The sequence below is a fragment of the Sorex fumeus genome, unplaced genomic scaffold, assembly GCF_029834395.1.
Source record: "Sorex fumeus unplaced genomic scaffold, SorFum_2.1 ptg000010l, whole genome shotgun sequence".
Taxonomy (NCBI): Eukaryota; Metazoa; Chordata; class Mammalia; order Eulipotyphla; family Soricidae; genus Sorex; species Sorex fumeus.
In genome coordinates, this window is record NW_026606067.1 from 36,913,103 (window position 1) to 36,934,027 (window position 20,925).

At 38.4% G+C, this 20,925-nt stretch overlaps 1 protein-coding gene across 1 annotated transcript in view; it reads left to right on the plus strand.

Moving 5' to 3' along the window:
* Nucleotides 1–20,439, plus strand: part of ECT2 (epithelial cell transforming 2) — a 54,641-nt gene extending 34,202 nt beyond the window's left edge. The window contains 10 exon segments of the mRNA XM_056110647.1: nt 111–207; nt 2,270–2,351; nt 7,637–7,715; nt 7,862–7,981; nt 10,850–10,988; nt 11,931–12,085; nt 17,380–17,487; nt 18,420–18,566; nt 20,217–20,393; nt 20,395–20,439. Of these exon segments, the coding sequence (XP_055966622.1) occupies nt 111–207; nt 2,270–2,351; nt 7,637–7,715; nt 7,862–7,981; nt 10,850–10,988; nt 11,931–12,085; nt 17,380–17,487; nt 18,420–18,566; nt 20,217–20,393; nt 20,395–20,439 (1,149 nt within the window).
* Nucleotides 20,440–20,925: the final 486 nt, after the last annotated feature.

A 20,925-nucleotide genomic window follows, 5' to 3' on the forward strand; every position in this document is an offset into this window, starting at 1 on the left:
TTTTTTTTTTAGGGCTCTGGTTATGGGGTGGAACATAATAGTTTAGGATGTCTGATCTTTGCAGAATACCTTTTGAAAAAAAATTTTCAATACATTTTTTTTTTTTGCAGATAAATCAAGCTAAGCCAGAATGTGGACGACAAAGCCTTGTGGAACTTCTTATCCGACCAGTTCAGAGGTTACCCAGTGTTGTATTACTTTTAAATGGTATCTGTCCAATATTTTGAGTATTTTGTGTTGTTTGTTTATGTATTTTGACCCATGCCCAGCAGTGCTCAGGGATTACCCCTAGCCCTTTGGTACTTGGGAGACTGTGTGATGCCAGGGATAGAACCCAGATAGATCTTTTATATGCAGTGCTTGTGTTCATTTCTTTAAGCTATCTTCAGCCCCACTTTTGCATATTTTTATGAAAATTTTTTTTGTTTTTAGGTAGTTGGAACTCTCATATGAAATATTTTCTTAGGTTTAAAGTTGTATATATTTGTTCTTATGCTATGCTGCCACCTTTTCCATAGAATCTTCTTCTAGAGTATATGGAAAACTCTCGAAACATAGATATCCTTACTTCCTTCCTTCATCTACAGAGATTGGAAGGGAGTTTTCAGCAAAGGGTTCATTGATTCCCCCTTTTCCTTTTGTTGCTGCTGTTACGGTAACAGTCGTGTCTTACGTGTCTGGTTGCGGTTCTAGCACGGTGAGTCTTGGGACTTACTGGAGTTCCACACTTCATTGCATTGCTTACACAGGAACTTCCCCCAGGCCAGTTCCATTTCACTGGGGTGCTCGCACACAGTGCTGAGGTGCTCGGGCATATGCTTGCTGGGTGGGGGGGTTGGACATGTTTAGTGGCACTACTTGCCAGGTGTTGGAGCTTTAGTTGGAGTGCTTATCTGCGTGCTGGAGTGTTTCCAGACACCTCGCTTTGTACCAGAGAGCTGACTCTTTTCTGTGTCTCTGACAGTTAAGCTGCTGGTCCTACCACGCCGGGTAGCATCAGGGATCAGAATCACAACCTCACGAGGCTGATGTTTTTTCTGCAGTTGCATACGCCAGACCTCCAAAATTATTTTTTATGAATAAATTTTGCCTGTGATACAAGAAAATCAAATGTATATGTTTGTATTTGGTTTACTAAGCTAGTGAATATTTCTCACACAGTGTTAGTTTTTTTTTCTTTTTTTAAAAATTTTTATTAGTGAGACACACTGAGGTACAGTTGTAGACTTATAGATTTTTACGCTTGGGTTTCAATTATACAATGATCAAATACCCATCCCTCCACCAGTGCCCATTTCCCACCACCACAGATCCCAGTATCCCTCCCTCCCACCCATCCCCATCCCCCCTCCCCAACCCTGCCTCTGTGGCAGGGCATTCCCTTTTGTTCTCTCTCCTTTTGGGTGCTGTGGTTTGCAAAAGAGGCAATGGGTGGCAATCAGGTTTGGTCTGTAGTCTACTTTCAGCATGTTAGTTTTTATATCTTTATACTTAGTATAAAAACAAATGTCAGTTATATATGCACATATATATGTGGAGACTTATATGTGTAGATATATATAAGCAATTAACAATACTGTTTATTGTTGAGCTATTTTGTTATAATATTTTTTATTAACATGAACTGTAATAGTAACCTTGAGGCTGTCTAAAGCAGTTTAGGATTAGTAGCTTATAAAATTTTTCCATTCTTTAAAGCTGTTCTAGTTTAGAGATTTTAGGAATATATGAATAAGCAAATTTAACTTTATAATTTACTAGTTTTTTTCTTATATTCATTGTTGTTTCATTCAGCGTTATAAGCAGTCCTCATATATTTTTGAAAACAAATTTGCTCTCAGCCTTTTTCTTGTTTTTAAAAAAAATAGGGACTAGTGAGCAATATATTAAGTAGAACATGATATAGGAAACACTATAAACAACCTGGATAAGAAGAGGCTGAATATACGCTTTTCATGAACCTCCCAAATCTGCTTTTAAAAACATCAAATGATTTGTGTCATGGAAATATGATATATAACATATATAATGATTTTTAGCTAGTTGAGTTTCATGTTTTCATTCAGCTCTATGTGGAGTTTTCATTCAGCTCTATGTGGAGAGAATTTGAAGACTTAAGGAGATCCTAAACTTTACTGTAAGGGATTGCATCTCTGTTCTAAAATCTACTATATCTTCTGAAAGTTGTTAAAAACTGATGTGGAGACCTTAGCAAATGTCTCAAGATCTCTTAATCATGCAAAAAAAAATTTTTTTTTACTCTATACAGATCTTAAGAAGCATACAGCTGAAGAAAATCCTGACAAAAGCACTCTCGAAAAAGCTATTGGATCACTAAAGGAAGTCATGACGTAAGTTTATTATTTCTGGGATCTGTTGTTTGTAAAACTTGGAATGGAATCAATAGAATAGTCATAAATTAGAGAAAAAATATCAATGGCAAATTTTTATTAAAATAACTAATTTATGGATTGATAAAAGTTATAAATTGAGAAATATCAATAGAATAATTTATTTAGCTAATATGATAGCACAGCGGTAGGGCGTTTGCCCTGCGCGAGGCCAGGCTGGCCGAGCCAGGTTCAATTCCTCCGTCCGTCTCGGAGAGCCCGGCAAGCTACCGGGAGTATCATCCGCGTGGCAAAGCCTGGCAAGCTCCCTGTGACGTATTCGATATGCCAAACACAGTAACAAGTCTCTCAATGGATACCTTACTGGGCCCGCTCAAGCAAATCAATGAACAACAGGAGGACAGTGCTACAGTGCTACAATATTGTATTAAAATAAATATTTAAAGAATTTGTTCATAAGGAACGTTTCTGAATATTTTTGATTATTATGAATCGAAGGTAATAATGGCTTGATTTTTTTTAAATATATATATATATACACACACACATTTTATGCAGGAGTATTGTTACTTATTCAGCTGATTGAATTGGGCATGAACTCCACATTACTTTTTAAAAACATTTATTTTTGATTGGCTATCCGTGAGATAGAGCATTACAAAGGGGCTCATAATTGGGTTCCAGTCCTACAGTGATCCAGCCCCATCCCTCCACCCGTGTGCATTTCCCACCCCCCAGTGTCCCCTGTTTCCCTGCCACCGTCCCCCTCCACCTCCCCCTCCACCCCTCTGTGGGAGGCACGTTCCTTCTTGCTCTCTCTCTCCCTCTCCTTTTCCTTTTGTGTGTTATGATTTGCAATGCAGGTGCTAAAGGGCCATGGTGTTTGTTCAGGGCATTCGGTATGTTTTGACATTATTTCATGTTTATCAGGCAGACTTTTTGCGTTTTATTTATTATTTTGTGGGCTAGGGCAATAGTTTTGCTGAATACCACATGGTTATTTTATTTTATCATGTTATTTCCATTAGTCCTTTTAACAAACAAATGAAGTTAGACTTTGGTATTACCATATTTTCACAAAGAAACTGAGGGCATATTACTTGCCCAGTTTTATTTTTTTCAGTGTGTAGAATTACTCTACCATTATTATTTGATGGTAGAATATGCTATTACTTAGATATAACATTGTGGTCCAGAAAAAGATAATTTCATAATCTAAAGTAAAAAATAAGCTAGTCCTTGACATGTCACCTCATTATGGTGTCACACTGGCTGCTCTAGGTATAAGCCAGGTTGATAAGACATGTACAAGGATTTCTTTATTCAGCAAATTTTCTGAGAAATTATAATCTTATAGATACCTACCCAAACTCCCATGCTCACAGTAGATTTTCTTTTTTTCTTTTTTCTTTTTTTTTTTTTTTTTTACTTTTGGGTCATACTCGGTGATAGACAGGGGTTACTCCTGGCTTTGCGCTCACGAATCACTCCTGGCAATGTTCAGGGGACCATATGAGTTGCTGGGAATCGAACCCAGATCATCCACATGCAAGGCAAACGACCTCTCTCTCCAGCCCCTCACCGTAGATTTTCAAGAATCTACCATTTAATATTGGACTGTGCTGATTTATAAATGTAGGATTTTACCATGTTTGAATTCTTGAATGCTTATATATATAGTTGATGAAAACAATTATTAATGCTTACTATGGTTTATTAAAACCATAATTTGTTAGATAAAAGAAATGAGCGCTTTAATTAGCTAGTTTCTTCCATTTAAGCAAACAAAACAAGCCCACTAAAATTGGATTCCAATAGCATTAGTTATTGAAGATTAGCATTTTGATTCATTAATAGATATATACTTTAATAATTTAAGTATGTTTTTAACACTTTTTAAAAAATATAATGTGATTAATTTAGCAATTAGAAATTGCCATAAAGCCATCCTGACAGTCAACCTGAGGACTATGTCCGTCTCCTCCCGGAGTTGGCTCTGACCCTTTAGGAATCGTTTTTCTTTGCTGCTTCCTTTCCCACCCATCCCTCTAATTGGCATTTCCTCACACTTATCTAAATGAAATCACATAGTGTATTATTATTATTTTTTTAAATTTTTATTAATGAAAACACCATGAGGTACAGTTGTTGACTTACAAATTTTTGTGCTTGGGTTTCAGTTGTACAGTGATTGAACACCCATCCCTCCAACAGTGCCCATTCTCCACCACCAATGATCCCAGTATCCCTCTCATCCCCCCCCCCCATAGTATATTGTTTTATGCCATTTTTTTTAACTTAGCATATTGTTTTGTAATTTTTTTTTTTAAATTTTTATTAGGGAAACACCGTGAGGTACAGTTGTAGACTTACAAATTTTTGTGCTTGGGTTTCGGTTATACAATGATTGAGTACCCATCCCTCCACCAGTGCCCATTTTCCACCACCACGGATCCCAGTATCCCTCCGAACCCCCATTCCCCCCCCCCCCCCCATCCCACCCCGCCTCTGTGGCAAGGCACTCTCTTCTGTTCTCTCTCTCCTTTTGGGTGCTGTGGTTTGCAAAAGAGGCATTGAGTGGCAATCATGTCCAGTCTATAGTCTACTCTCAGCATGCGTCTACCATTTTGGGAGCATCCTCCCAACACCCTTTACTTGGTGTGCTCCCTTCTCTATCTGAGCTGCATTTTTCTGTAGCTTGTGTGACTGGCCTCCAAGCCATAGCGTGAACCTCCTGGTATTTATCTCGGCTATTCTTGGGTGTTAGTCTCCCATTTTGTTATTATATATTCTCCAGTTGAACGTAATCTTTCTATGTCTGTCCCCCTCTTTCTGACTCATTTCGCTTAGCATGACTCTTTCCAGGTAGTACCACTTGTATGTATATTTCATGACTTCATCTTTTCTAACAGCTGCATAGTACTCCATTGTGTAGATGTACCAAAGTTTCTTTGACCAGTCATCTGTTCTTGGGCACTCAGGTTTTTTCCAGATTCTGGCTGTTGTAAAGAGTGCTGCAGTGAACAAACAATTGCAGATGTCACTTCGACTATACTTTTTTGCCTCTCCGGGATATATTCCCAGGAGTCATATTGCTGGGTCAAATAGGAGCCCTATTTCTAATTTCTTTAAAATCGTCCATACTGTTTTCCAAAAGGGCTGAATCAGTTGGCATTCCTGCCAGCAGTGAAGGACAGTCCCTCTCTTGCCACATTTGTTATTTTGGATGTAATTCTGTAATTTTGTATTTTGTAATTTTTAAAAAATTACTTTTAGCAATATTTAGTTTCCTTATATTGTTTCCTGTATCATGGACATGCACCGTTTGTCTATTCATGTGTTGGTGGACACATGGTGTTTCCTATTTCTAGATATTATCAATAAAAATGCTGCAAAGGCTCATGAACTGGCCTTTGTATGTGCACATTGTTTCATTTCTCTTAGCCTAAATCCTGGGGGTAGGAATGACTTGATTCATACAGCAGTGTAATATGTGATTTTTTTTAAAATAAAAGGAAACCACTTATGTATTTTTAAATTTTATTTTCTTTTTTATAAAGTAGTTTACAATATTTCCAATCCTACCACCGTCACCCTTCCTTCCCACTACCATATTTTGAATGTTTCCATTCCCAACCCCAACCCCTGCCCCAAAGCAGAACCGAAATAATTTATTCTGTAGTGTTTGTTATAAATAGACCACTGAAAGTGCTCCCCAAAAACTTACCTTAGGGGAGGGTGTGTGAAGAGTATCATATTTCACCTAAGGGCCATTAAGCCCATCTATAAGATACTACTAATACGTTGCTAAATTAAACCCCATCTAATATGGTGTGCTACTCTTAAAATATGAGTGGTGCGATGTATGAACTAAATGGTTGCTGGGTCCAGGATTGTGGCTGCCAGGGCTGGGTCCCTTGGGGGCAGGGAGGGGTAGGGAGGATCCTTATCCACCGCCCTCTGGGGTGCCCCAGTGAAACAGCCTGGCACGGGTTCCATCAGCATGGCTGTGGCAGTGTCGTAGGAAACTGTTTCTAACTTGAGCGGATTACCATCTATACACACTTCACTTCATAATGATCATGGAGTTTTATTTTAGTGGAGGAAGGAGACCAGCAGTTCAGTGTGGAGGTCCAATCTGGGGTGCTGCTTTGGTCATCCCGGGCCATCCCCAGGGATTCGTGAGAGGAGCGGGGGGCAGGTAGTGCTGGGAGTTGAATCAAGGTAGGGTGCCTACCATGTACCCTATCTCCTGACACCACCCTCCTTTCTGTCACAGATTTCATCCAATTTTTGCCAAAAGGGTTTGGCCATTATGTAAAGTTAGTTTTTATTAATAGTCTTGGTATTTTCTAAAAAAGAGGATACAACCGTTGCACAGTGAAATGTTGTGATCTTAGCTATCAAAACATCAAGTTTTGCTTTTGTTGATTTTTTCCCTTTTATTCTCTTTGATTAATTTTCACTCTGGTCATAATAGTTTGTAATTTTCTTCTTGCCTTAGATTTAGATTGCTCTTTGTTTCCAGAGTGTTAAAATGGACAGTTACTGATTTCATTAGAGTGAAAAGGTGGTTCTGATTTGAGAATATTTTTAAATTCCCATTTATGCTATAAATTTCCCTTCAAAAACTACTGTAGCTTTAGAGTGTAAATTTTGGTATACTATATTTGATGCTTTTGTTTATCTAAAAGTTTTCCTAATTTCCCTGGTGATTTCTTCTCTACCTATTTCAGACATTTTATGAATTTCTAAGTTTCCTTTTTAAGAGCTAATTTTGAATTCATTCTGCTTTGTTAATATAGATATTTGTGGCCTTTCGATCATTTCAAACTTTATGAGGTTATTTTGTGACCTACTCTAAGAATGCTCCCATGTATTCTTGAGAAGCAGAGATGTGCTGTTGTGGTATAGAGTATTTTCAGTTTGTTTTTGTCTGAATTTAAAGTGTGTCTCTACAGACAGTATGTAATTGGGTTTGTCTTATTTGCTCACTATCTCATAGGAATTGCCTTCAGGGTCTGGATAACCGTTAGCTTATAAAATTTGTAGTTTAGGGCTTTTTAGGTTGTGTATATTGAGTATATACGGTAAAAAAATGGAGTATAATATGGAATATATTAAAACATCTAAATCATTTCTTGGAGTTTATTTTAATGTAGTGGGATATTTTCAGGAAACATATCATACACTAGCATAAAGGACTTTTCTGGGGAACATGAAATGTACGTATATGTGTTTTTATATTATTTTAAATCTTAGCTAAATAAACTTATTAATTTTAGGCATATTAATGAGGATAAAAGAAAAACTGAAGCCCAGAAACAGATTTTTGATGTTGTTTATGAAGTAGACGGATGCCCGGTAAGTTCTCATTTTTATTATTTTCTCTTTTTGCTAGAGTCTTCAGTTTTAATATAAACAGCATCTTTGCACTGCTTAATTTAAATTGCAACTTTTAAAACTTGCCATCAAGTAATCTTTTTCATCCATACCTTCAATCTCGACAGGCTAACCTTTTATCTTCCCACCGAAGCTTAGTTCAACGAATAGAAACAGTTTCCCTAGGTGAGCACCCCTGCGACCGAGGAGAACAAGTGACTCTCTTTCTCTTCAATGATTGCTTGGAGGTAAAATTGTTCTTCCTATAGCATAAAAACACTGCTCATTTGTGTTTAAAGCCATGCTCAGACACATAATGTGTAAAATAAACTCATGTTTACTATAAGGTTTAAGTGAATTTTAATTGATAAAAGTTGGTCTTGGGCTATTAACAGAATACTATTAGGTGAAAACCTAAAAGGTAAATGTATGATAAGTTTCTGACTTCAAATCGAAGTAAAAATGAACATTTAGTTTATTTTAAAATAATTAAATTTAGACTGAGAATTTTAAGAATTTGTATCTAAATTTATCTAAATTTTGAAATATAAGTATGAGCCTTTTATTTTGAAATAGAAGTAGAATTTTCCAGAAGAGAAGCAGCCAGAGACAAACTTTGGTTATTTATTATGGATTGTCCCCCCGATTCTTCCTTTAGCAGCAAATTTTAGAGTGAGTGGTGAGTTTATAAGATGGGCTGCCACGATTCCAATCTTAAGATTCCATCTAATTTAATGTTTTCCCTGTTGGAGTGGGTAATTTGGATCATCGCTGGCTTGCTTCTGACTCTGAGTAGTGATCGCCCGTGGTGGGGCGTCGGGGAGCAGTGCGGGGGTAGAACTGGGGCAGCTGCTCTCGGGGCAAGCGTTCGCCGCCCCTGCTTCTCTCTCTGGCCCTAGTAGGTCTATTTTTAACCTTGAACCTGGATTTCACAATGATTTTCTAAATTGAGAATGTGATTTATTTTTTTTTAGAGAATTCTTTAGTAAATTTGAAATAATAAGGTCACCAGAGAACTCCCAGGAGTGATTTCTGAGTCCCTCTGAGTACACAGCGGGTAGGGCGTCTGCCTTGCATGCAGCCAACATGGCTGACCCGAGTTCGATTCCTCCGCCCCTCTCGGAGAGCCCGGCAAGCTACCGAGAGTATTCGATATGCCAGACACAGTAACAACAAAGTCTCCAATGGAGACGTTACTGGGTCCGCTCTAGCAAATCGATTATCAACGGGAGGGCCTTTACTTTACTTTTACTATTAGTGAAACACCATGAGGTGCCGTTGTAGACGGTAATTTTTTGTGCTTGGGTTTCAGTTATACAATGCTCAAATACTCATCCCTCCACCAGTGCCCATTCCCCACCTCCAATGCTCCCAGCATCTCTCCTACCCCCCACCCCCCACCCCACCTCTCCCCTGTGGCAGGGCCTTCCCTTTTGTTCTCTCTCTCCTTTTGGGTGCTGTGGTTTGCAAAAGAGGCGCTGAGTGGCAAGCATGTTCAGCCTATAGTCTACTTTCAGCATGCTTCTCCCATTCTGGAAGGATCCTCCCAACACCCTTTATTTGGTGCTCCCTTCTCTGTCAGAGCTCCCTTTTCCCCTAGCATGTGTGGCTGGCCTCCAAGCCATGGAGCAAACCTCCTGGTACTAATCTCAGCCACTCTTGGGTGTTGGTTTACTATTTTGTTGCTCCAAAAAACTTTTTTTAAAAAGATGCTGTGTTTTAGCATGAAAAATGGATAAAGTCTATATGACCGTTGATGATCAGAAACTAGCTTTTGGTTTAAGGTTATAGTCTCCTTTCTATATTTATATTAGTTTTGTATTTTTCCTCTAACCTACTAGCATTTTTGTTATCAGTATTAACAGGATCAGCTTTTCAGGGCTGGGAGGTTGCCTGGCAATCCTGGTACCACATTGTCTTCTGAGCATTGCTGGGCACATTGCAGAGGCCCCGAGCATCACTGTGGTGATCTGGGAAGTCCCCAGCACCACAGCTAGAGCAGGGCAGTGTTCTCATGCCCCTTTATTGACTCGTCAGCCCAGTTAACTGAAAATCATTGACTAGTGGGACCGACTGAGCACCACTTGGATAGCATAAAAAAAATAATAAAATCTTCAATTTGCTTACCGCACCTAGAGAATCAAGAATATACTAAAATATTACCGTAGAAAATTTGAGGATTGCTGTTTTCACTGTTATTGTAAATTAGTGATATATAGCATACTATGTAAGTTTTTTCAATATGATTGTGACACTTTTCCTTTTGACCTTTTCTCATTAGCTAATACAAGGTAGTACATTTTTCATCATATTTTGTCATATTCATGATGTAACAAGTCACAATTCATTGACTAAGTTAATTTAAATAATTTGTGTTAATGTTTTTGATTTGATACTTGTAACCTTGGGGGAAAAAGTGCTTTTTGCAAGGCTTTCATGGAAAGGAAAAATAATTTAAGTAACCTTACAGAATTCAGAGAAGAAAAATAGATCATGAATCACAAGTTACTGATTTTGCTGGCTTTCTCTACTTGATCTCTTCCTTTCATGAGACTTGACTATTTAACATATATGCTAAATAGAACACCTTAAATTTAGAATTTGTTCGTGTGTTCTGTGTACTCTTTAGTTACTTTAACCTTTCTTAGTTGTAAATAAACTGAGAATCTGAACTATTTCTATGTAATACTTCTTAATCCACAGAACCTTGAAGAGGATCCGAGATAATTGTGAATTCTGTTCTTAAACTGAAATCAATTATGTTTTGAACCTAAGAGAGAGATCCCAGAGCAACAATTCCTGAATTTTCCTTTCTTCCTACTACACTCACAATGCTTCTAAGTCATTTCGTACTTTGAGATCTTTTGCAGACCCTACTCCTATTTTCTAGTTTTGAGCTTTTTCATGTAAATATGTACGTTTCTGCTACACAGAGACTTCTGTGAGTTTTTGTCACATGCTAACAGTACTGTAAGAAATTACTGTATATTTCTTAACAGTAATTCTGCAATGACTAGTTGTCAGTTGAACATATAGATTTGTGATTAATGCCATTTTTAAGTATTTTGTATTTCTTTAAATTCATTTTACTGACTGCTCTTCTCCCTAATAATCAGGTAGCAAGAAAACGGCACAAAGTTATAGGCACTTTCAGGAGTCCTCATGGCAATACCCGACCTACGGCTTCTCTCAAGCATATTCATTTAATGCCGCTTTCTCAAATTAAGAAGGTATTGGATATAAGAGAGACAGAAGGTATGCTCATTGGATGAACCGTTGGGAAATGAAAATTGTCCACATTCGCTGTAGGTTAGATTTACCGCCTTACTTAATTTTCAACCTTGAAATTGTTTGCTTAAGTCACACAGTTCTGGTAAGCGTCTGTTATACTTCTTGCTGTTTTGCAGAGTGCTACTCTGAGTATAGGAGTACACGTATCTTTAAATTGGTATTTCATAAGAAATTTGAACAACTCACACTGTTATCTTTGTACATAATTGTTAAATACGAGATTTAATAAGGATTACATAATCATTTTTTAAAAATCCGTTGTGGGGAATTAGCAATTATAAAAACTTAGTTTTTACAGTAGGTTCTATTTTCGCATGTCGAACACAAAACATTTTGTCGCAGTTTTAGTATTTAGTTATTTTATTTCTTTGAACTTCATGTAAGTAGATTCAGTTACTCAAATATTATAATGCCATGTTGAATTAAAACATAAATTCCACATTGTAAGAAACCTAGGAAAAGCTTCATTGGGGCCAAAAACGTAGTTCTAGGGCCAACATTTTTCGAGTTGGCATTTCGAGTCCCTGGCACCAAGTCCTCCACGCACCAACAGGAGAGGTCCTTGAGCACAGCCAGGAGTAAGTCCTGAGCAGTTCTGGGTGTGAACAAAAACATACAAGAAGCTTCGTTAAAATTACTAAATGCCATGGAGAAAGTACTGCATACTTAATGGCATCAGATTGTCATTTTTGTTTTCTCACATGGTCATGTGGTGGTAGTTCCTGTTTTAAATTTTTTCCAGTGTTTCAATTTGATATAATGATTTTTCTCTCTCCAAAAATCGAGAGGGTGAGAATAGAGAAGAGATAGTTTCATTGGAATTTTGTTGCTTTCTGGGAGCTAGCGTAAATCTCGCCATTTTCCAAGGAGTAAAACTTAATGTTTATGATTATTCTGCAACCCTAGATTGCCGTAATGCGTTTGCTCTGCTTGTGAGACCACCAACAGAGCAAGCGAATGTGCTGCTCAGTTTCCAGATGATATCAGAGGAACTTCCAAAGGAAAATTGGCTGAAGATGCTCTGTCGACATGTAGCCAACACCATTTGTAAAGCAGATGCTGTAAGTTCTTAAAACCCTGTGATAATGGAAGTTTAAACTTTGCGGCAATGCGTAAGGAGTAAACTTGTATGTTTCTAAGAGTTGTTAATTACGAATGCAGGAGAGTTTTAGCTATGGGTATCTGAAGGAGATATAACTGGTGATTTGAATGGCTTTTGAAGTAGAAACATGAAGGTTCCTTTGAGAGTCTTGCTTACATGCATGCCCTAACAGTCGTACTGCTCCTGTGGCTCTCATTTAGGGAGGCTTCTGGGATTTGTAATATGCTAGGTGCTTTTCATTGCTGGTCTTTGACCACCTCACTTTTTATAAAATGGAGGGTATTTAGTTTATTCTTTCTTCCCCCTTTTTTTTTTTTTTTGTTTTTGGGTCACACCTGGCGATGCACAGGGGTTACTCCTGGCTCTGCACTCAGGAGTTACTCCTGGCATTGCTCAGGGGACCATATGGGATGCTGGGAATCGAACCCAGGTCAGCCGCGGGCAAGGCAAACGTCCTACCCGCTGTGCTATCTCTCCAGCCCCCTAGTTTATTCTTTTATTCAGGAGTTGTAGCAGTTTGCTCTTCCTGTCAGACAAATTGCCAATTTCGTTTTCTCAGTCCAACCTTTGAAGTCAAATGCCATCATAAATAGATGATTACATTTACTCAATACAGAGTGAAGTGAAGATAAATGAGAAAGTCAAATTATTGAAGTTACATGACTTGCTAGAAATCAGGTAATTTGTACTGAATCTTGAATGAAGTTTAGGCTTCTAGGTGAGGAATTTGATGTCTTGTCCATGTTGTAGTGTCACATAGGAACCCCTCATCTTTGCACAGGTGACATAACTTTAGAATGCATAGATGAGTTTCCATTTCAGGACAGCGTTATACCATGACCGAGATTGAGTTGAACTTTGCTGGGGGAATAAGTATTTATTTTTATCATAGTTAATTCTGACCTTGGAAGGTACTGAAGCGCACTATTCATGACATGTAGGAGATCGTCGTTTATTAAGAGCCTTTAAGTGTTTAGAACAGTCAGAGTTTTCACTTGTTTTTAAAAAATGAAAAAGGGTCAAGAATATTGATAAAAATTAGAATTTGTTCCATTAAAAAGTTCATGGAGAAAACTAATTCTAGTGCATATGCAGTAGAAAAGTATCTAGAAAAATGATGCAGACATCTTTTGTTATAAAATTTACACCCTTCAGTCAAGCTCACATTTTTTTCTTAGTTCTTTCTATAAAAATGGATTGTATATAAGGAGGGACTGCCTTTGCAGAATTACTCCTGCCTTTATCAGGATGCCAATAGCTAGACGGCTACTGCAGTTCTTTCCAAATTTATAACTACAGTACTGAAGTCTATAGAGTTCAAAGAAATTTCCTCTCAAATACATTTTATTGAATTACTAGTCACAACATGGCCAGTGATTTTAGAACTGAAATATGAGTAGCTAATGAAAAAAAATTCACAGCGTTAACCACAAGATGGCAGCAGACATTTAACAATGTTCGGATTAAATGACAATATTTTTGATGGTAAAATCTATTTCTTTAAGAAGTAAGTTGTACATTCAGTGGCTTCAGTTGCTCAGAGGAGCATTTGCTCCTATTTGTTTTAAGAGGGGGTTGTCTAGGTCACCCTTTCCGGCCAGAGCAGGAAAGAAATCAAGTGGGGGAGGAAGAAGATGATAAAAGAAAGTAAGGACTGTACCTCAGGGTGTTTCACTAATAAAAAATTAAGGTAAGGTAAAGGTAAAGGCCCTCCCGTTGATCGTCGATTTGCTCGAGCGGGCCCAGTAACGTCTCCATTGGAGACTTTGTTGTTACTGTGTCTGGCATATCGAATACTCTCGGTAGCTTGCCGGGCTCTCCGAGAGGGGCGGAGGAATCGAACTCGGGTCGGCCATGTTGGCCGCTTGTAAGGCGAACGCCCTACCGCTGTGCGTGTAATAAAAAATTTAAAAAAATAAAGTAAGGAGGGAAAGGAGGTACAGGGCCTCTGGTGTACTGGTAATGTGGGCGAGTGTTCCAGACCACAGGCTCAACCACACCAGACAGCACAATCACCAGACTTGGAAATGTGTCCGTCAAGGTCCCAGGCTGTTGGGAGTGTGGCAGGGCCTGGTGGAGGGGACGACGGCATGGAGAGGAATTTGGGAACGCCCGTGGAGGGAAGTTGATCCTTGCGTGGGCGCTAGAACCTACGCCCGAAATTCAACTATCTGTAACTTGGTAAATGGCCGTCCTTTTAAGAAAAACGTGAAAGAACACTTCACACGTGGTTTGAAGAGAGGATGGTACAGGATTTAGGTACTTTCTCTGCCTGCTGCTGCGTGAGATCCCCTGAGCAGGTGTGGCCCCCAAACGATTTCAGTTTGGAAGGAAACAATCTAGTCTCGCTTTACACGTGAAACTACGGCCAACAGCTGAACGACTAGAATAGAGGTATCCTTGCTTAAACCCCCGAATAGTTGTTCTTCTTGTGGATGTGATGTTCTGTGTCCTGTCACTTCACATCGAAGGTCAGAGTTCTAATCTGTTACAAGGTTTTCTCTCTCAGAATACGTATTTTTGATCTCTTGCTGAGCTGTGATCTTTCATTGTGCGCTCCATACATCGCCCGAGGTCAGATGCTCGCTCTGCGGAAGTCCCATGACCAAATGTATTTAAGCGGTGCTTCTATTCCCCTACTCTTCTGGGTAGTTGAAGAATCATCTCGAGGGGTGAAGGAGATAGATCGCAGCGTTGTTGTACATGGTTTACATGCCAAAGGCCCAGCTTCCATCCCTGGTCCCTGGTCCCTTAAGACATTGCTAGAGGGTGACCACAAGCACCGGGAAGAGCCCCTGAGAACATATATATATTTCTTTACAAATCAAGCTTATCCCACATCTGGGGGCGTGGGGGGGGGGGGAGGATGAGGCGGGTGTACACATCTGTTAGTGTTCAGTGTTTATTACTGGTTCTATGCTAAGGGTGCACTACTGTCTTCAGCCTCCTGAGCCCACATCTTGGTAATTACCAACTACTTTGAATGGCAGAATTTCCTCTTGTGTTTTAAAGCATTATGTATGTATGTATGTATGTATGTATGTATGTATGTATTGTTTTTTTGGCCTGAGCCAATGGTGCTCAGGGATTACTCCTGGCTCTGCAGTAAGGAATCACTTCTGGCAGACCTGGGCAACTATAGGGGTTGCTAGGGGTCAAACCCAAGTCAGGCGCATACAAGTCAGACACCTAACCCACTGTGCTATCTCTCTAGCCCTTTTTTGTTTTTGTTTTTGGGCCACAACTGGCAATGCCTAGGACTTACGTCTGGCTCTGGAATTACTCCTGGTGGTGCTTGGGGAACCATACGAGGTGCTGGGAATCAAAACTGGGTTGACCACATGCAAGACAAGTGCCCTACTCACTGTATTATTGCTCTGGCCCCTCGTGTTTTATTTAACTTGAAAAACAAACAAAAAACCAGTAGTTTTGGGCTAGGGAAATGAGGCAAATGATAGAGCATATGCCTAGCATCCATAGGGCACGTTTGATCCCTGGCACTCATGTCACTCCAGCTTCAAGCAGTACCATCCACCCTGGTGGCCCTGAGTACTTCTGAAGGCACAGCACTGAACCAAGAGGCCTGTTCCCCTGTACCTGAGTATTGCTGCCCAGGGTATCTGTGTCCTCAGCACCTTGGGATGTGGCTACTTTTTTTTTTTTAAATGACATTTTAAAAAACTATCGATGGCAAGTGCTGAACTCTTGCTTGGTTAGGATTAGATAAGTAACCATTGGTCAGTTAACACATGAATCAAGTAAGAAAGACCTGTATCAGCCAGGGGGATTTGATTTTCCAGCGAAATTAGAGAAGCTTTAGGAAACTGAGACTCTTGAGAGGGAGTGACAGTTCAGTGGGTAAGTCACTTGCCTTGCATGTGATGATCTGGTTCTGGTCCCCAGCATCCCTGATGGTCCTCTGGACCCTGCCATGAGTAAGCCCTGACCACCACTGGATGTGGCCCAAAAACCAAGAAAAAGAAAAAAAGGTTCATTGCCTGAGTGTTAGTGGTGGAGAACTAAGGCAAAATTGTAGACCCAAAGTATAATGTTTAACATCTTGTGTTTATAAGAGAGTTTAACTTTTCATTTCAAAGGACTTTGGTGTCTTATCTTGTTTTAGCCTTATGATTACTATGGGTTGAGTATACTAGGAATTTTCTACATTTTGTAGATGAGAAAATTTTGAGATAAACCAATAATCACAGGTTGTATAAAATCCTCTCCAAGTCATAGAATTGCAGTTCAAGAAAATAATTCATAGTGTTAGAATAGTGAGGCAGCTTGCCAATTAATAGCATAGATTTATATATTTAAAGTGAAATTGACTATAGGAATATGCAAAAGCATGTCATTTAACTTGTTTCTTTTGAAAGCCCAAGTAACACTGCACTGTAACACCGTCCTCCCGTTGTTCATCAGTTTACTCGAGAGGGCACCAGTAACGTTTCCATTGTGAGACTTGTTGTTACTGCTTTTGGCATATCCAGTACGCCAGGGGGAGCTTGTCAGGCTCTGCTGTGGGGGGTGGGATACTCTTTCTAGCTTGCCGGGCTCTCCGAGAGGGATGGAGGGATCGAACCCGGGTCGGCCGTGTGCAAGGCCTTACCCGGTGTGCTATCGCTCCAGCCCGAAAGTCCAAGTATAAGTTTCAATATGTTAACTTTCTCAAGAGATTAATATTGTCTCAGATTTACCCTTGCCTCCATAATGCGCTTTGCACGTATGTATACACAGAATTTTGTACCAAGTTTTGAGGTCGGAAGCAGCTACCTAAACTTCTAATTTCTGTCCATTGCTACTCTAGGAATTATTGTTCTCTATCTAGAACCACTGGTTTAGAATCTATCAGTGTTGACTAATGGCATGTTGCACAAATAATATCAGCAAAAATACTGTGTAGAGTTTATAAATACCCTTATGAGGATCTGACTGTAGCACTGTCCTCCCATTGTTCATGGATTTGCTCCAGCAGGCACCAGTAACGTCTCCATCTTGAGACTTGTTGTTACTGTTTTTGGCATATCAAATACACCACAGGGAGCTTGCTGGGCTCTCCCAGAGGGACGGAAGAATCAAAACAGTGTCGAGAAGAATCAGACCCAGGTTGGCTGCATGCAAGGCAAATGCCCTACCTGCTGTGCTATTGCTCCAGCCCTGAGGATCTTATTAAGTGCTTTAAAGGTTTGATTGTAGAGGTAGTTGTGTATTTTTCTTTCTACATTTTAAAATTATTTTTAAACTTTATAACAGGAGAACCTTATTTACACTGCTGATCCTGAAGCCTTTGAAGTAAATACAAAAGATATGGATAGTACATTGAGTAGAGCGTCTAGAGCAATAAAGAAGACTTCAAAAAGAGTGAGTCTTATGAAATGATTATTTACCATATCTCCAATATGTATTTTTCAGAGCATATTAAATTACCATTGCTATTTGATTTCAGGCAATGACCTGTGGAGTTAATGAGTTTTGTTCAGTGCGTTCTTTGAACAGTAATTATAAGTTCTTGTCCCTCATCTTCTTGTTATAGTGATACTACTATGCATTATACTTTTGTAGGAATGTGCTAATGGTTTTTAGTAAAGAATTGTAGGAATGTACTAGTTAGTTAAAAATGTGTCCGTTCATTTTAAATATTTGGTATTTTTCAGCAAAATGTCTGTAACAAAATCAGGAAACCTTGAAGCTATTGTTGTGTGTTTTTTTTTCCTTCTAATGTTGAACATTCCTGTTTACCTTTTTCAGAATTGTTAAAGGCAACATAAGAATGCTACCATCAGGGCTTTTTAAAAGTAGAACTAGAATTTAAATATTCAAGAAAGATTAGCAGTCATTGTTCTGCTGCTGGGTTCACTTAAATTTATTGTTTTCTTTGTTTTCAAAGGGAGGCCTTTTATTTTAATCATCTTTATATTTTCCCAGCATTTAGCATGAATGATACTAGATAAAAACTTTCAATGATGGTTCAAATGACCTTCTGTACCTTATCAATAAAGAAATTGAGTTTAAGTGGTTTTGCACTTGCGTCTCAGAACTCTTTTGTAGCATAATCAAGCAAGAACCCAAATTCTCCTCCCTTGATCCTATTTCCTTCTGTTTTATGTCTTTGTTGTGCTCTGTGAATGCATGGTGGAACGGCCTACATTATACTGCAGTTTCTCACTACTTTGTCTAAATTCAGTCATAGATCGTTGGTAGAAAAAAAATGATGGATCTTTGGCTTTCTGTTTGTGTGATTCTTACCAGCTAGGTGTCTAGCTCACTTCACTGTAAGTCTTCTTATCCTCTAGGTGACAAGAGCCTTCTCCTTTTCCAAAACACCCAAAAGAGCCCTACGGAGAGCTCTTCTGACATCCCAAAGTTCTGTGGAGGGAAGAAGTCCTCCCGGCAGTGACAAGCATGTATTGAGTCGTTTGTCTAGCACATCATCGTTAGCCGTAAGTCAGTTTGATTTAAAGGGTAAATAACTTAGATTCATGGAGTTGTTCAAGTCTTTAGGATTGAAATCCCAATGCCTCCGAATCTCAGTGCCCCAGCCCGTGAAGTACCTCATCGTTTGACAGGCAGCTGAGAAAAACCTCAATGAACTAAATCTATTCATTTGTAGTTGATTTGTTGTGAAATTGTACTGGGGTTGAGATATGTTCTAAATTCTGTAGAAAAGAACCATGTTTCATGGCCAGAGATAGTACAGTTATATATATATATATATATATATATATATATATATATATATATATATAGTAATATATCTCTTTTTTTTTATAAAATTTTCAGTCTACCCTCCCAAGGGTAAGAGGAGGAGTTACTGGGGCCTGAGTGACAGTGCAGCACGCAGGTCACTCTCCTTGTGTGTAGCCAACCTGGTTTTGATCCTGGCACTCCGTGTCCCCCAAGCCCCACCAGGACTGATCTCTGAGCATTGCTGGAGATGGTCCCAAAGGAGAAAAGAAAGTGGTAGCTGTCACTTAGGACTTAGGTCACCCTCAATCATTTTCTTATTGTTATTCCTATTTTTGTAGATGAGAAAGGAAAAAAGTTAATATTGCTTATTTTTTATTATTACTGAAAGGGATAAATAAACCAGTTCTTGTAAGTAAACGTACTCATACATGCATTTGCACATACCACAGATGTTATTTGATTTATATACTAAAAAGCAGTTTGAGTAGTAGTTCAGTAGTAGCATTTGAACTTCAGTGTTCACATCTTGGCTCTGTTGTTTACAAGTTGTATTCTCTCTCTCTCTCTCCGTGTCTCTCTCTGTCTCTCTCGATCTCTGTCTCTCACTCTTCTGCTCCCTCTTTTCCTCTCTCCCTTCTCCCAACAGTGCTCAGGGATTACTCTTGGTGGGCTCAGGTGGACCGCATGTAAGATCAGCACCTTACCTATTGTACTATCTTTCCAGTCCCTGTGATTTTTCTCTCTTCGTTTCCTGTCTTGAAATGAATCTAGGATAGTAATTATAAGGATTACTACATGTAAACTGCTTTGAGTAGTACCTGGTCCATTGTGAGTTTTATTTTATAGTGGCTACTTATTATGTTATAAAATTTATACTTGATAGTCAAATGCTTTTATTAAGAAGCTAGTTGTCTTTAAGTAATGCACAGATGTGGAGTTCATGCCCAGTTCAATCTGCTTAGTCAGTGGCTGAATCAATGGCAGTACTCCTACAGTAAAAAAAAAAAAAGTAATACTCCAGAATTCAAGATAAATCTTTGAGTCTGTTTATACGGACTTTTGATCAAGGTTAATCTTAACCAAATGGGAGAGTTGTACTCAGCTGGTAATATAGATATACATCAAGAAATCTGGTCCGTTAAAAATATGTTAAAATTGACTTTAAGTGAGCATAAATTCATTAAGATCAGATTATAAGTTTTATAAAATGCACTATCACGTACGTATTTTATACATCTGAAGTAACTTGTAACATTTTTCAAGTAAAGATAATTGGGTTTTATGGAATAATTTTAGAAAATCATATTATATTTTTGTCACATGTATGTAGACAATATACATAAGTAGTACCGAAATTAAGCCATTCAGGTCCTCTTCTCAATTGCTTATTTCTGTTCTAACAGATTACACATTCTGTTTCCACAAGCAGTGTAATTGGATTTTCTAAGCATGTTTATATTCAGCATTCAAACTCTACTTGTGGGCGTTCTCAAAAATCCTGGTTTCGATCTGTACGCCATTCTGCCTCACGATCTAGCCTTTCAGAGATACTAGAAGGAAATGTTAATTTTTCAAATCTCAAAAAAAGATCTATCCAAGTCATCTTTGATATTTGTGAAGAATTAGGAGATATGCCAGCCAGTAATGGAAACAAGCCTCGTGAAGTTTAATGTGAGCTTATTAGCTATTTAAAATTTATATTTTAAAAATAGGAAGTATGCTTTTTCATTAGAATCATTATTTAGGTGGGTGAAGACTTTGGAATTAACTTTATGACTGCTTTGAATTCACAACAACTTGGTCTGAAAAGAATTTTTTTGCCTCTTGGCACATAAAAATATTTTTGCTCAGTAATTTGTTTTTAAGTCCAGAAAAAAATTCAGTTCCGTTAGATTTTTTTTTTATTTATGGAAGTGATCCATTTTTAAAAAGTAATGATTTTCTTTTAAATAAGGTTTTATAGTCCAAAACATATTCTTAATTTTTGATTTGTGACATTTATATAAATTTATTTTTTTAGTATGACAAGTCATAATTTTCACCTTAGGAAAAATCTGAATTTTTGTAATGCCTACTTAAATTAACAATATATTATCACTTGAATGACAATAC